General features: G+C 38.3%; 2 protein-coding genes across 2 annotated transcripts; both read right to left on the bottom strand.

The window, feature by feature from the left end:
- Window positions 1-668: 668 nt before the first annotated feature.
- Window positions 669-5,455, bottom strand: si:ch211-229d2.5 (zona pellucida-like domain-containing protein 1). Its single transcript, XM_041995014.1, has 10 exons — window positions 5,359-5,455; window positions 4,893-5,113; window positions 4,374-4,558; window positions 4,192-4,264; window positions 4,002-4,099; window positions 2,585-2,665; window positions 2,094-2,262; window positions 1,906-2,008; window positions 979-999; window positions 669-805 (listed from the first exon to the last, which is right to left on the bottom strand). Exons 1-10 carry the CDS (start codon window positions 5,453-5,455, stop codon window positions 669-671), a joined length of 1,185 nt encoding a protein of 394 aa, XP_041850948.1.
- Window positions 5,456-8,673: 3,218 nt separating this feature from the next.
- LOC121645598 (zona pellucida-like domain-containing protein 1) lies at window positions 8,674-12,536 on the bottom strand. The gene is made up of 10 exons (XM_041994119.1): window positions 12,431-12,536; window positions 11,712-11,932; window positions 11,428-11,609; window positions 11,004-11,076; window positions 10,282-10,379; window positions 9,864-9,944; window positions 9,474-9,645; window positions 9,277-9,382; window positions 8,968-8,997; window positions 8,674-8,846 (listed from the first exon to the last, which is right to left on the bottom strand). Exons 1-10 carry the CDS (start codon window positions 12,534-12,536, stop codon window positions 8,674-8,676), a joined length of 1,242 nt encoding a protein of 413 aa, XP_041850053.1.
- Between the last annotated feature and the right edge of the window lie 4,244 nt (window positions 12,537-16,780).

Raw genomic sequence — 16,780 nt, 5'->3', positions numbered from 1 at the left:
ATCTACGTGTCAGCATGTTAAATAAATTCATTGAAAATTGAAACTATCAGCCTATCCAGATCTGCTTATCAATACAAATCCTAAAAAAGAAACCCTCTTTAATAAATTTTGCTTGAAATGGGTGAGAATGCAAATATTGAATCTATCTGTTAGCAAAAGTCAGGGGCCAAACTGAAGCAAGAGGACAGCTAGCTATTAGCTTAGTATCATGGAAATAGTAATAGAAAGAGAAATATTTGTGACAATTCAAGAGTACCAATTGCTTACAACTTTGGTTTGTGGTGCCATCTGATAATTAACTTAGCAAATGTTAGATAAAGGAGAAGAAGTTAACAAGGATCAGTTTAATAGTTAACTATAAAGCCAATAGTTATGATTAATATATTGTATGCTTACTGAAATGGCACAAAAGTACCTTGACACAACAAGGACACACAAAATGCAAAATGTCTTTCCTTCTTTTTGTGCATCATGTTCAGATTCACACTTCAACAACTTGCAATAGTCCCCGAAGAAGTGGAAAGAAAGATTTACAGTTCAAACTGATAATTTGATTGACTGTCCTACATACGTACATTATGCACTTCTACCCATAAGTGAGTGCACCCTGTCAAACTTCATGCCACAAAACCTGCACATACCCTGATCACCAACATCAGCAGCTGCTGTTATCTCATCCACTTCAGTTTTCTATAAAAATATGCCGCCATCAAGATGGCTGCCACACCTGTCACAACCAGGACAGCCACAGTAATTCCCAGTCCAACAGATGCTCCCTCGTCATCCAACTGACCACCAGACGGAGCTGTGCACAGACGAGAGTGACACTGTTATGGGATGCTTTAATCCAGCAGACAAGAGAGGACTTCATGGTTTGCTGCAGATAAGAAATGCCTTTTATTTCTGGAGAAACTAATTAGCAAAAGCCCTGTGAATGGCTGTCCTCATGACAGCAAAGTGAATAAGTAACATACTTACTTTCTTCACTGGGAACAGTGGCTGCAAGAAAAAATAGGAAACGTCAGTATTTTATTATAAAGGATGAAACATAATATCTGTTAAAATGTTGGAGCAGAGAAAAATATGACAAGTCAGTTAATTATTAAGCAAAATATTTAACAAAAACAAAAGTCAAAGAAGTTTATGTCATAACTTTTGGGTCTTTTCCTTTTGTTACATTTTATGTAATAAGGGTTTACTGGTATTTTTCAAGCTTTAAATCTATTACTTTTTCCAATTTAAGCCCTTTTTAGACACAAAAGTACATAGCGTTGCTTGTAGTGTTGCCTACTGCTACTACAATAATGATACATGCATGTATGCATTTTATGTCTGTACAGTAAACACGTTAAAAGAAGCCTTTAGTACTTTTATTCATTATAGAAACTGCAAATAAAATGACAGTAAACTGGGCAAAAAGATGAACATCCTGACTAGCTCTATTGTAATGACAAAAATGTAATTAATAAATAAAAAAAAATTAATAAAAAAACTCACCAACACATCTGATCAACTTGTTTGTAGGAAGCAATACAGTGTAAAATGAAATGTCATTTTTAAGCTGGGTGTAGCACTTTGTAACAACAAAAATGCATTAAGTCTCTGCACCGACAAAGAAAGACTACAATGAGCTTTAGATCTCTTTTGTTGCAGCGTATTTACAACACAGACATGGAGTGGTATCACTTTTCTCATTAGGTATCAAATAACATTTGAATAACATCTAATGAGGTGGGATGGGCAAGCTTACAACTACCTGAATGTCTCATATCTCTTTTATTGTTTAGTTTTTCAGAAGCATCTTAGATGCACTGAATACAGTTCAGTGGGAATTATTGTTATAGTGTACAGATCTTTTGTTTCCTTTTCATGTTTGTGCAAAAGAAAGGAAAACAAGGAACTTACTGCTCTCAGTGTTGGCCTTTATAGACACTGTAAGTACAGATGGCTTAGTGATGCTCTCCTGGACAACAGAGGTTTCCATGCTTCTCTTCTTCCTGCTGCATTGCTATGATTAAGACCAGGTGGACATGAATAGAAAATGTGGCTTGAATTAGAGATTTCTACTTGAAATGCAGGTGGTGCCTTCCTACCTTGAAGGTGCTGCAGGTGCTGCGCTCACACAGTCTGGTGATGCAGTGAAGATAGTAGGTGGAGATGGTCACATTCTTCTGCTCAATGAAGCGGAAAGCTGGGAAGTAGAAGCGAGCCCTCTGGCTGTCCCCATTCTCCAGCATGGTGGTCAGCTGATCTTTGGAGCACCTTTCAGTAAAAGGCAAACCTCACAAGTGTCACAACTGCACATCACATGGATACATTCAGGCTATGTATTAATGATTATGGCAGAGGGAGGTAAAATCAAGCCTGGGTTCCCTATAGATTTTGCTACCTGTGGTGTGCTTTTGTAATGGAAGAGAGGAAACCCTGAGGGCATCTGTATAAAATTTAAAGCTGGACTGCTGGACTGAGAGATAGAACTCATTATAAAGTCTGACTGAAGGACTGAAAGAATCCACAAGTTACAGACAGTGGGCAGATCACACCTTTTTTTCATAGGATGCTTTTGGGTGTTTCTGTAACTTACGAGACAAACAGATTATAGAAGGTGGAGTTGGAAGGCTGTGGAGAAACTGAGGCGTAGCAACGGTCCAGTAGAACAAAGTACCTGCAGAGAAAGAATGAGGTCTATAGAGACTACAGGCCACAGCTGGAATCCTCAAAATTGTGATCTATCAAGACATTGTCATGGGATTGAAGACTAGGAAAGATGGACCTGTATTCATCAAACTGCTGAAAGTAAAGCTTTAAAAATCAATAGGACAAAGAAAAATCTATTTTTCATACTCCTGCTTTCAAAGATCAAAGTAGAGCTGTATAATTGATCACACTTCTTCTTTCTTTCACATATTAAAGCAATGCAATTAGCAATGCAATTAGCTGAGGATCAAATAATGGCATATTATGATATATAACATATGATTTAGTGGTTAAGATTCCTTTGTACAATCATCAGGTGTCAGACCTTTTAATGGATTTATGTGTTGTGAAATTTTTTACTTGGGATTAAAAATTTCTTAATGGTTTTGCTGAGCAACATCTCACTATAAGCTGTGTTCCCAAATGAAAAACAACATTTCCTTTTAAGGCCGAATCCTTCTCTCTGATGGAATATTTTTGCCTTGAGCAATGCTTGTAATTAATCTGTCGTGGACTGTTGTTCAATTTAAGCAGGACTTACTTAATTATCACACCTCATTTCTCAAACCAAGCAAAGAACTTTTTTTTTTTTTTACACTACATTTCTCACATCACAAGTTTTGAATTTTTCACTCCAGTAGGTTTAAGTTGACAACAAACAAATGTAAACATGCTAAATAATTTGTACGATTAGAAAGCGATGCTTCATTATGCACATTTACTGCTTTATTTGTTTTTTTGTTGAATCCAGTGATTCCCAGCATACACTGAGGGGCTATGAACAGGCATGTGATAAGTAGAAGATGTCATGATGTCAGTTTCATTTACATATCCAAGCGCCTACGAGTCACTTTATGTGTAAGCTCAGTGTTGCATTTAATTCTATTTGATTTGCTTGTTTTTTCTTAAAATATTAAAGCAAAAAGTAGCAGCTGAAAAGTGAGCTTAATTCATGAGATCCAGAGGCTGTCTTTAAAAATCCTCCAATGACCTGTGCTAGTACTCTTTAGTTTTATTTCTTAGACTGTACAAAGACTAAAAACATGACATAAAAATACTGGAGAGGTTAAACCTCCACCCTTTACTGTAAACTTCTTACTTTGCTCTCTTGCTTACATTTATTATACCAGGTCAGAAAAGGTTAATGGGGTAGAGGGAGAAGATACAGTATTTTGTCTGAATTTTAAAAAAAGGAGTAAAAAGTATAATAAATCCGATTACTAAAATAGATCCAGATAGATACAGATCCAGGTCTGAATTATACAAATGAAGCCTGCAAATGATATATTGTTAAAGGTTCTTACTGCGATGTGAGGTTGGTTGCAACAACCTGCACGTAGATATTTGTTCTCAGTTCGATACCCACAGGTGGAATCATAAGGGGCGTGGTGTAATTTATGTCCTAAAAAAAAGTTAGAGTTACAGGTTAAAATGTGTGTTGCATATGCATGTATGTATGTATATGTGGCGTGTGAAAAAGGTGGAAAGTGGAACCTTATACAAGGTCATGCTGAGAGTACTGATGAAGCTGCCATTGTTGTCCTTCAACGCAATGGAGGAGGATGACCTACAAGGAAGAAAGAGATGAAAACACATTTTGCACAGAAGGGAAACCCTAGGGGTGTTGTGGAGCTAATATGTATCTTTTAGCCCACATATTAGAGCTGTGCACTTACACATCCACCTGGGTGTTGTTGATTAGGTACTCCAGAGGATAAGCACATGAATAGAAATACTTTAGCTCTGCATTGTAAGTGATGGTCCCGGTGGTGGGGTCGAAGGATCGTACCACTCCACTGATGTTCACAGACTGGATGTTGGAGAAGTCAGAGAATGCTTCTGTTCCCTGTGAGCTTGTGGTCTAAAGAATTATATGATAGAAACATGATTATTTTAAGATTTCTTAAAAAATAAACAATGGCTGACAAGTTTCGCCCAGCAAGTAACTGATGAAATCACATCAAGGGGGTGCAACGAATCTCTGAACATTCCCTTTTACTACATGAAAAGCATACTGATTCCCTTCATTAGTGTGTGGTTTAGATTCTCTTTATTTTCTCTCTGAGAGCTTTCATTTTCACATCTTTACACTTGGCCCAAAACTCGGCGCTCTCATACATAACTCTCCTCAGTAGAAAGCCAGCAAACCTTGAAATCCTGTCAAAATCAGAAAACAACATTGATTTAACACTCACTAAGAAGTTACTTCCACAGGTGTTGCCTTCTCTGATGGTGAGGCTGAATCTCACTACAGGAGGCATCACACTGGAGTCAAGCCTCCCCTGACAGTCCACACTGTTCCCGATGTTGTTCAGAATCAGTAAACTTGCATTGTATCCGGCGTATATAACTGGGCAGATTTGAATAGCCAGATCAATGGCCGATGTTCCACACACCACAGCGATGTCAGTGTATTCTGTTAACAAAAAGATTGCATAGTTTTCAGTCTTTTTCATCTGGTAGTCAACATACATGAGTTAAATCTTAGCATACATTTAAAGTGACTAAATAGATAAATGAAAGTCTACTATTTGTAGTAATATAAATAAAGTATTTTACTGTCAGCATTTAGGTTTCCTCCTAGATGTAAAAGGTGAATTGCAACGTCTGAGCCATCTCTAAAGGTCTACATGTAAGCTAAAATCATTGGAAGCAACTGACCGGGTCTTCTGGCATAAGCACCGCAGTCAGAAAGGTTGAGGGCCTCTCGGCCAGCGATACACAAGGACGTCAGGATGAAGAGGATGAATAAAGCCATCTCGCCACTCCGCCCTCTGTGAAAAAGTTGAGGCAAATACAACAGATGTCAAGCACAGAAAATCCTCTGATATCCAGAGTGCAGAAGGATTGTAAGTCCACTCAAGTCTGTTTTAACCCAAAATGGCAAAATGCTGATATGTCATCCGGAAACTTTGCAGTTACCTGAGCCTGAACCTTACCTCCTCAGTTTCTTTGCTTGTTTGTGATTAGAAAGCAGTGAGATGTTTTTTATATGGAGAGCATCACTGTTGTATGGTCATGAGTGTTTAAGGATTGGATGAAAACAGGGTCAAAGCCACTGTGGTGGAGCTGCTTCAATCTGTGTAAACAATTCACTTTTGTGATTGAGGTAATGTAGTCATTCCCTGTAGGCTAATGATGAAACCCAACACAGCCCCCTTTATAAATATATGTTTTAGCTTTGTGCTTAAGGCTTTGTGATTTTGTATGTGAAATGCAGCCCCCTTTGCCTACCAATATGAAACATAATAATGTAAGGATATGTGTGGTTACTGTTCACATGGGACCTCACACACAATAAAGGAAAGAAGACCTGTTGTCTTCAGAGGTGTTTGGTGGTTTAATGTGACCTGGATGAATCTAAATTTGACAAATTGCCTCAAAAGAGCTTTTATATGGGTACTTTTGATGGTTATAGTACTATGACAAGTTATTAACAACAAATGCTGTGACCATGTGATTGACAATGATACTGATCAAGGCTTGCAAATGTCTTAATTTAGGAGTAAAAAATGAGCACAAATGCTAGTTGGAAAACTGTGTGTATGTATTTATATTTCAATCAAACTAGAAACCCTTACTAATTCTCATTTAAAATCTGGTTAATAATGTGAATTAACTGAGAGTAAAATGTGCAAAGGATCGTAAGCACAGAAACCTGATATTGTCAGATGAGCCACCTGGGAAGGGACAGCTCTGATCGGGGTCAAGTTGGAGGATAGGCATCTCTGTCAGTCTTTTGTCAAAATGTGAAAACCATGTCAAATGCAAGACGTGTTGGAATTGTTATGACGTGCGCATTTAAACATGTTGAGAGCCTTTCTGTTCTCTTGCTCCTGCACACTCTCATTTAAATTTATCTGGTGTTAACGGAATTCATTCTCTTTGCCCATGACTCACCTGAACTCCAGTTCAGCGTTCAAAGCCAAATCTCAGCCTCAATTCTATTTTCGGAGGAGGGCATAATCAATTATCGCTGATAGTAAACTGAGAGGAGGGATGATAGAATTCATTCCTCCCATTTCAGTTATCTGTGGACATTGTAGTTGGTGAATACATCACAAAATGATTGTTGAAATAAGGGATTAGACTGATGAGGAGCAGTGAATGTACCAGAGACAATAGGGCACAAAACAAGCCTCAGAGTGCGACACGTGAGATGCAGGGGGCCACCAACAGACATTTAGATAGGTCATCGGAGACGAAAATCAATATAGCAAAAATCATAAGATTAATTCAGGCAGACATCAAATGGGCTCGGGTACTTTCTGATGTATTGTTCATTTTTCTGGCGATTGGACACTCACAGGGCCATGACATTTGGAAAACTCTGATAGATGTGTGCTTTCATTAAATACAAAAAGGTGAACAAATGCATCCAAAAAATTACCTAAAGTGAACCTTCTTTATGATCGTATATTATATTTAGTCACAAATCTATATAAAAAGATTCCAGAGTGCATTTAACAAGGGATTAATTGGTGAGTTTTAATTTTTATACGTTTAGTTATATAGTTTTTTGGATAAGAGTAGCTTCACTGGAAATTTGAATATATTATTTTATGCAAAGATGTGAAATATTTTAACTTTGGAGCTTGTTCTGCACTTGGCTAATATAAGTCTCTTTGAGCATCTAAATGCAGGAATGAATCAACCTCCATTTGCATTAGCTGGGTGTGTTATTTCATTTTCTGATTGGATCTTCAAGCTAACATGTTTTAAAAAATCTGGTTTAGGGATGCCAGGAAGCTCATCTGGTTAATAAACTGCTTAGTTATCTCGTCAAAAGCTCATTTCAGATGGACAAAAAAAGTGGGCATGTGTTATTTTGGTCAGATGACTCCATGTTTCAGCTGCTTTTTTGGTAAAAATGGCATCTGGTTCCATGTGCCAAAGATGAGGAAGATCATCATGACTTTCATAATAAAAAAAAATACAAGAAGACGGGAACTATAATGGTATGAAGATGCATCAGTGTCCATTCCACGAATGGCTTGTGCATGTGCAAAAGAAACATTGATGCAAGATGCATTTGATGGAAACTTTGAACAAATCTACGCTACCATCAGGGCAACATATTTTCCCAGGAAGTAAGTGGCACATAACTTATACCATTGTGGCTCAGTGGGCACACAGACTGTATTGAAAGGCCAGTCTTCTGTCCAGGTCTGTCTCCTGATTGTGTGCTTTGAAGAGGAGAATCAGACAATCATTACCAAAAACTAATAAGAGGCTGAAATCTTGTGTGAAAATTGATGTAAATTATTCAACAAAGCAGCAAGAATTAGCATCATAATTTCCCAAATGGAGTAACTACAAGGGAGGGTGGTGCACATTTCTGTCACATTTTAGACAATGTTGAGCTTTAAAATGCAAAATCTGTTGATTTTAACTCAAGTCAGTCTTTTAGGTTTAACAATTTTTATTCAGAATTAGATGTAAAAATGTACATATTCTATATCTTAAAATGTTATTTTAACTTTAATGATACAAATGACAGAAAGAAATTAAATTCAAACATACAGCACTAAATCCATATTTTTGTTTTCAAAACACTGCATGATATTCATTTGCTTTTCTTAACAATTTTAATGTTTTAAATGCAACAACTTATCATTGTAAAACAAATTAAACACAAAACTTCTGTTTTTCTCTTTAGAATGCAAAATCTATACTTCATATATTCAAATTGACAAAAAATGTGCCAATATGTGTAAAATATAAAAAAAAACAAGGAAAAGTGTAATAAAAATGAGTGTGATTTTCATAACATAATAGCTTCTACACATATTTACTGACCAAAAACAGATAAAAATGAGGTATTGAAGGCAATAAATACCTAAAGCACACATAGACACACAAACACATACACACACCCACACACACATACACATATATTAAGACATTTAATGTATACCAAGAAGAACAAACAGTTTGAGCAGCCAGAGAATCATTCTGACACATGCAAATAATTAATCACTTAAAGCTCGGGTTCCAAACACCTGAGTCAGTAGTTGTTGGCAAGCGGGACTTCTGCAGGAGACGGAGCGACAGCAGGAAGAAACCCATGCTGACCGCCCCCAGGATGATCACCCCTGAGATCAGAGCGCTGGTCACAGGGTTCATTGGCTGGGAGGGATGAGCGGGTGCTGGTGAATTGAGAGACAAAAAAAAAAAAAAGTTGTGGTAAATAACTGTTTAATATTAGTTTCTGTTGTATTTTCTGATACTTTAAGGCTTGTCATAAAAAAAGTGCATATAGATTCTTACCTAGCTGGGAGTTGTTGACAGGAGTTTCATCTGAAAAACAATTTTCAGAGTGTTCATTAAAATTATTTTTACCGGTTCCGTATATCTTTGTGGATGCATTGATCTATCCATCGCACTTCAAATTACGTTTTGTGCAAATAAAGTAAGTTTCCTACTTAGATGCCAGAAAAAAATACAAACAACATGTGACTTTTAAAAAATTAAATAAATACAACAAAACAAACTAATTTAACAAACAAGTCATAAAAGTTTTATATAAGAGCTCCTCCCCTTCTGTCTCAGACTAGCACATCTCTTTATTGTTCATACCACTCCTGGTGATGATTGGACCAGCAGTGATAACGGCGTTGGCAGATGCCACAGGTGGAGCATCAAGGTTCTGGTCTCCATCACGCCTGCGCCGTCGCCCACAAATCTGCCAATCACATTATCAGATTTCAGTCCTCACTGAAATCAGGAGTCACAACCCATTTAGGATAAAAAAAAATGGGATTTTTCAGCCTCACTGGCATGAGCATGATGCAGTCGTCTGCCCGGCAAAGCTTGGTGACGCAGTGCAAAAACACAGTCGACATCTTCTGGTGTCTGTGTTTCACAAATCGAAAAACCTCAAAGGAAAACCGGCCCATCTGACTCTTCCCATTCTCAAAAACCGTTGTTTGTGGGTCTTTATAGCAGCTATGTCAAGACACACACATGCACACATTTAAGCACGAACATATATACACTGGAAACGGCAGATTGGATGTTTAGCTGTATGCTTAAGCAATCAAGTGCTTAAGAAAGCAGAATTCATGAGGATTTGTGAAGATAAGCCATGCTGAGTGCATGACAAGGTAATGACTCCCTTTTGTGATTTATCAAGTCATCATTTTGAACAAAAATGGCAAGATTACCCAAAGAAAAGGTCATAGCGGAGTTCATCATTAGGATTCCCTGAGGGGGTTGTGTAACAGTAGTCCATCAAGATATTCCATCTGCAAAAGGACAAAACTGTGAGATGGGATAGAGATCTAACTGCACATGGGAAAGCACAGGTTTAGCTTTCTTTGTTGCAGACTGGCGCCTTCAACCCCAATTATAACATAATGGCATAATGAATGCGGACAAAGTGTGGAAAACAGAGCTAAATCTGTAAATAATTATGGTGGGAAAGATGCTATGGCTATCATATTAGAAATATAATCTCTTTATCAGTGATGTAGTTGTTGTAAAGTAATATATGACCCATAGAAGTAAGTTTTATTCAAACATTTATAATAGCTTTTATGAAAATTTAAAAAAAAAAAAAATTGGGGGGGTGCTCTTTGGTACCGTTTGTCTAAGTTTGTTGCTTTCACAGCCGCAAATACTCTGGTTTTCAGAGCCAGTCCAGCCATCGGGATAGACAGAGGCTGATTGTATGTAGAATCCTACAGGGAATAAAGTTCAAATTAAAGGAGAAAGGAAAACAAAATGACTTTCTTTGGTCAGAACATGAAACTGGAAAATTAGAATGAATAGATAGGTGTACTGTTAAAATCATAAGGCAAGTCAAATTCTTTAATTTTGCTATTGTCAACACCAAACTGCCATTCTCTGGTTATAAAATCTAGTTATTTATATAGAGGGAGCAACAAAAACCCTTTTTAAAGCGATATAAAGTATATGGGGTAATTTTAATAAAAAGGGGCAAAGAACAATCTTAAACAGTCAGGCATGATGGCTTGTAGAATAAGATTCTCAAGCAGATATAAACAGTACATTTCTGAGAGACTTTTGCCAGTGGTACACTAATATCCATATTGTCGTCTTTTATTACTGACAGCAGGATGATTAGTGTTGGACTAAAATACACTATATATAATCCTCTAAAACTCAAATTTCCATTGGATTTGGTGATAACATACTGTAAAATGAATTATCATCTACTTATATAACACATTTAAAACAAAGAATCATGACAAAGGAGAGCCTGAAATAAAAAAGTTTGTTTGCTAAAGATGTTTCCAAACCTTATAAAGTGAAATGAAAATTTAATACAGTTGTATACTCACATTGTACAAGATCATACTCAGCGTGCTAACAAATGTACCGTTGCTGTCCTTGACTGACACAGCAGCAGAGGAGCTGTAAAAGGATGCAACACAGTTGTGTGTTTTTTTTAGATAACAAGGTATTGGGAACAGTTTCAGTGTAGAATAATGATGAACCCTTGTTTACTTGACTGAAGTACAAAAGTTTAGGTGAAGTTTGCATCTAAATTAGAATGTGAGTCATCAGAAAATTTACATTTCCTAAAATAAATGGATTTCAAAATACATCGGGACACAAACCCACTCAGGCTTATAGACCAGAGGTTTAACTGTCATCACAGATTTAGAAAACAATAAACAAGGCTCTTAATTGAATGACTAAATCTTAACAGAAATTCAATGAGTGACTCCTGAAAGGTCAAAATCTGTTTTGGCCGCAACTTACGATGCCAGCTGTGAGTTATTGACCAGGTATTCCAGGGGGTAGCTGCAGCTGAATTTATACAACAAACCAGGCAAATAGCTGATTATAGTCGGTGGATCAGGGGTGTCAATATAGCCGGAGATATTCCCAATCTGTACCAGAGACATGTTCCCATAGGCGTTGGCCCCATAAGCTGTGCTGACCTGCAGGGACAAACAGACCTTTGCTTTCTTCCATGTCATCAAATAACACAGTTAGTTAATGATTCTGTTAACACAGTGTTTTAGTGTTTTGGTATTCTTTACCACCAGACTGTTACCACAGGCCTCCAAGGTGCTGAGACTGATGCTGAAAAGGACCACTGTGGGAAAGGTGTTGTTGTTGATGAAGCCACGACACTGAGCATCACTGTGATGGCCATTTAAGGCCAAGTCTGCTACTGTGTAACCAGAGAAGAGCACCGGGCAGAAATTGATCTTCAAGGTGATGGTTTGAACCCCGCAGTAAACGCTGATGTCCCGCTCAGCTGAGGGGGTAAAACAAGCAGATGCAACAGTGTGTTTTAACTTTAGAAAGTTTAAGTGTTTGCTCTTAACATGAACAAGTTTAGTATTTGATTTGGAAAGTGAAAAAAAAAAGAAAACGTGGCTTGAGGTTTTGGTAATGTGGATTTTATTTATTATTTTATTATTATTTTTTTTATTTATTTATTTATTTATTTATTTTGTCTATGCGCAGCTGTCTTACTATTCTGCCAGTATTTATCTGGCATGGCAGTTGTAAAATAGGCTGATCCAGCTGGACATTTAAAAAGCAATACTAAGAAAATGTTCTTCATCACTTGCATGGCAGAAAAGGTAAATCTAGTGAGGTGAAAAGAATCCTAAATATCTTTTAGCAGTAAAATAAAACTTTCAGTTGTGTAATCAATATCAAATCAATATAAGATTGAAAAAAACGAAAGAAAAATTGCAAAGAAGCCAAAAAAAGGCTGTAAAAAAGAGAACATGTGCAGTTTTCTCACCGGGAAACCTGCTGTGGTAGTTGGCATCACAGTTGAATCCGTTAAACTGTGTGGAGACCGAGGCAGTGCTACTCATCAGCAAGATGATAAAGCCCATTCGTGCCATTTCAGCACCTGAGAGAAGTTTGCCCAGCGTCATCTTCAGAGGGTCAACATTGCATCAACCAAAATCCTTGGATATGTTAAAAAAAAACACTAATGCCAAAACAAGATATTCAGAAACAATACTGCATGCCCTCCAATGCAGCGTGCTCTGACCTTGTTTAACGTAGTTCAACCTTCTTTCTCCCAGTCCCCTAATCCTTCCTATAAGGCTCCCACTGCCCCTTTTGGAATGACCCCTTTACCCAACCCCTTTTAAATTGAGGTCACCCCTTTTTCCAGCTCATTACATTCCCACTCCCTCCTTTAAACTCCCCGCTTGTGTTTTTTTCCTCACCTGTTTACCTGTATCCTTCCTTTATCTAAAAGTAATTAGCCGGAACTCCTCTTCCCCTGTTTTGTGACGAGAGAAAAGTTCAAAACTGCGACATGTGGTTGTGGTGGCATCAAGGAACTAAAGCAAACACAACGTCAGCCTTACGTGTATCTCTTGTGTGCACACAGATGAGAAAGATACTTCAACAAAAACCTGCTGCGATGCAGAACATGGGAAACTCCATCAGATCTGAATGGACAGGACAAATCTTTTCACAGTGCCAAGAAACCTGAGCATACTCAGTGAGTTCCCACTCATCTCTCCTCAGTCTGATCTCCGTCTGTCAGATCACACAAACGGTGGGCCTCAGCAGGGGGGTTCCAGCTTGGGAATTAAGCTGTCATCGGCTACTGCTGCGGCCCACATTCGCATAACCACAAAAGTTCGCTCACGGTCTGATGCAGGGCTGTGTGTGGGTAATTGTGATGCATAAGGCATCACTTAGACTAAAAGCATTCGATGGTGAATACAGCCATAGCTCTGTCTGCACAGAGTTGAAGGCAGTAAACGTAGAATACCGAGTATATTTAATGCTTGGTTGCTCTACCTCAAAATAAAACACTCACCTTTAATTTTACTGCAGTCCATCTAACAATGCAAGACTTTCATTACAATGTTGAACCTATAACAGAACAAAGTACTTCTTTCTCTTTTACAGATGTTTTAGTAAGTTCTTCGAAAATAGCCTTTAATTAAAAAGCGCAATTTTTATTTACTGTTGCTGCTTGGCTCGAATAAGTCCAACTTCAAGTGAACTGGTTAGGTTTATATGAAAAGATTGCAGTATAAGATTAAACCGACATGTTTAGGATAATATCATATCTTTAGATTGCTCTAGTTTCCATTTTCCAAAACAGACAAGTGATACCCCTCATGACAAATACATACAAAAGAAATATCACATAATTTTATAATTTATATTACAGATAGGTCACTGGGGATAATTTTCTGGCTCAATTATTGAGGTTGTTAAGATGCTAATACAAAACTTTATAAGGCTTGTCTTAAGTTCCTGCTTAGTTTTTACCTACTTTTTAGTTACTGTTCAGCATTATTATTATTATATGTTCATGTTAAGAATAAGGCTGCTGCTACATACCTGTCTTTACACAAACAACCAGCTGCAGTTACATAATTTGGGCAGCCCTCAATTCCAGAAAAAATAGGGACACTGTGTAAAATGTGAAATGCTGTGATTTGCAAAACTACTAAACCAACATTTACCAACAGGAGGTGACCCCACTACCTCCTTCCCATCTCTTACAACCACTTTTTCTAGTTTTGACCTTCCCTCAGTCCAAACCATCTCTGACATTATCCATAAATCCAAACCTTCCACATGTCACCTTGATCCACTTCCCTCCATCCTGGTTAAATCCTGCTGCTCCTCACTTGCGCCTCTCATTACCAAAATCATCCACTCTTCATTGAGTTCTGGTTTGGTCCCTTCTTCACTCAAATCGGCCTCAGTCACGCCCATTCTGAAGAAACCTGGCCTGGACCCAACCAACTTCATCAACCTTCGTCCCATATCCAATCTCCCCTTCATTTCCAAAATTTTAGAAAAATCTGTTGCCTTTCAACTTCATACTCATCTGCTGTCCAACAATATTTATGAGCAGTTTCAATCTGGCTTCCGTCCCCTCCACAGCACCGAGACTGCACTTATCAAAATTTCTGATGACCTACTCATGGCTTCCGACTCTGGACTGCTTTCCATCCTCATTCTCCTGGACCTCACAGCAGCCTTTGATACCATTTCTCACGCTACTCTTCTAAGTCGCCTCTCATTTCTTGGCATCACTCACACCCCAATAGCCTGGTTTACTTCATATCTCTCTGATCGAACACAGTTCATACAACTCAAATCTCATAAATCTATTTCCTACCCCGTTTCCGCTGGAGTGCCCCAAGGTTCTGTACTGGGCCCCCTCCTTTTTATCATCTACATACTCCCACTCGGCCACATCCTTCGTAAATATAATATCAATTTCCACTGCTACGCGGACGACACCCAGCTCTACCTCTCAACTCAACCATCTGCCTCGCTCCCGCCAACCGCCCTCACCCTCTGTCTTGAAGAAATCCAGTCTTGGTTCTCATCCAACTTTCTAAAACTAAACAGCTCTAAAACGGAAGTCCTCTTGGTAGGCACACCTCACACCCTATCCAAAGCCAATAAATGTTTCATTACTCTTGATAACTCAACTGTCCTCCCCTCCCCTCAGGTTAAGAGCTTGGGTGTCGTCCTCGACAGCACATTGTCCTTCCAGTCTCACATTAATAACATCACCCGGTCCGCCTATTTCCACCTACGTAATATTTCTCGTCTCCGTCCTTCCCTCACTTCCCAAACTACTGCCATTCTAGTTCACAGCCTGATCACATCCCGCATTGACTACTGCAATTCACTTCTTTTTGGCCTCCCCAATAAGTCCCTCCAGAAGCTGCAGCTCCTCCAAAACTCTGCCGCACGTGTTATCACTCGGACCCCCATTGCTCATCATATCACTCCCATCTTGCAACAACTCCACTGGCTCCCCATCAAACAAAGGATCATCTACAAAATACTGATCATCACTTTTAAGGCACTCCATAACATGGCTCCATCTTACATCTCTGATCTCCTTCATCCACACACCCCTTCCCGCACACTGCGTTCCTCCCATACCCATCAGCTTTCCGTTCCCCCGGCACGTCTGGCAACAATGGGGAGCAGGGCGTTTAGTCGCTCGGCTCCTCATCTCTGGAATTCCCTCCCTCCTGATCTCCGTACAGTGGACTCCTTCCTTCTCTTCAAATCCAGACTCAAAACTCATCTGTTCAGACAGTCTTATCCCCCCTAAGTCCATATACATCTTTCCACAGTGTTTCCTTCCCCTATCACTTATTCTGTTTTGTGCTTTTAATGTTTTGCTTACTTTTAGTGTCTTATGTTTGTACAGTGTCCTTGGGTGCTTTGATAAGGCGCTTTTTTAAAATAAAATGTATTATTATTATTATTATTATTATTTTACTCACAACAAAACACAAAAACATACCAAATGTGTCAAGTGAGATATTTTACTATTTTATCTAAACAAGTAGTAAAAAGAAACAGCTGGAAGAATATATTGTATTAAATTAATTGGAAACAGGTTATTAACTTGATATCACAAAAGAAAGTGGCAGAGTATCTCAAAAATAGCTGGGCACTGGTTCAGCAATTTGCAAACCAACATCTGCAAATTGTAGAGTAATTTCAGAATAATGCCTTTTTTATGTAAACTTGCAAAGTCTTTGAATTTCCCATCATATCTCAAAGAGAATTAAAGAATCTGCTGGCATCTCTGTCATCAGGGACAAGGGACAAAGCTAAAACAAAATCAATATTGGATGCCTGTGATCTTCTTGTCCTTGAGCAGCACTGCATTTAAAACAGACATGATTCTGCCATCAAAATCCCTGCATGGACTTAAGAACTTTTCCCAAAATCACGGTCTGTGAACACAGTTTATTGTGCCATCAGTAAATGCAAGTTGGAGTCCTTATCTATAGTAGAGGCATTATTAAATGTCACCAATATCAAATTAAGTTAAATATTTCCAGGTTTAGACTGAGTAACTTTGAAAATTGCTTTATCACCAAAGATTACTTTTAATGTTGTAATTTTGTGTAACTCCCCACCATTTAAAGTGTCTTTCTGTCATGACTTAATGGAACTTTAAATCAGCTTCATGTTCCCCCAGACTTACTCCGATGATACAGAGGAGCTCAGCTCCTGGTTTGAGACGTCTTGGCAAACCATCCTGGATTCTGTGGTCCCACTAAAAACCAAGTACTTTAAGGCTAAACTGGAGCCTGGGTTTAATGACAGGACTCGGGCTGTCAGG

Source organism: Melanotaenia boesemani, chromosome 9 (genome assembly GCF_017639745.1).
Source record: "Melanotaenia boesemani isolate fMelBoe1 chromosome 9, fMelBoe1.pri, whole genome shotgun sequence".
Taxonomy (NCBI): Eukaryota; Metazoa; Chordata; class Actinopteri; order Atheriniformes; family Melanotaeniidae; genus Melanotaenia; species Melanotaenia boesemani.
The sequence above is the reverse complement of the archived record's forward strand: the minus strand, read 5'-3'. Positions and strand labels throughout refer to the sequence as shown.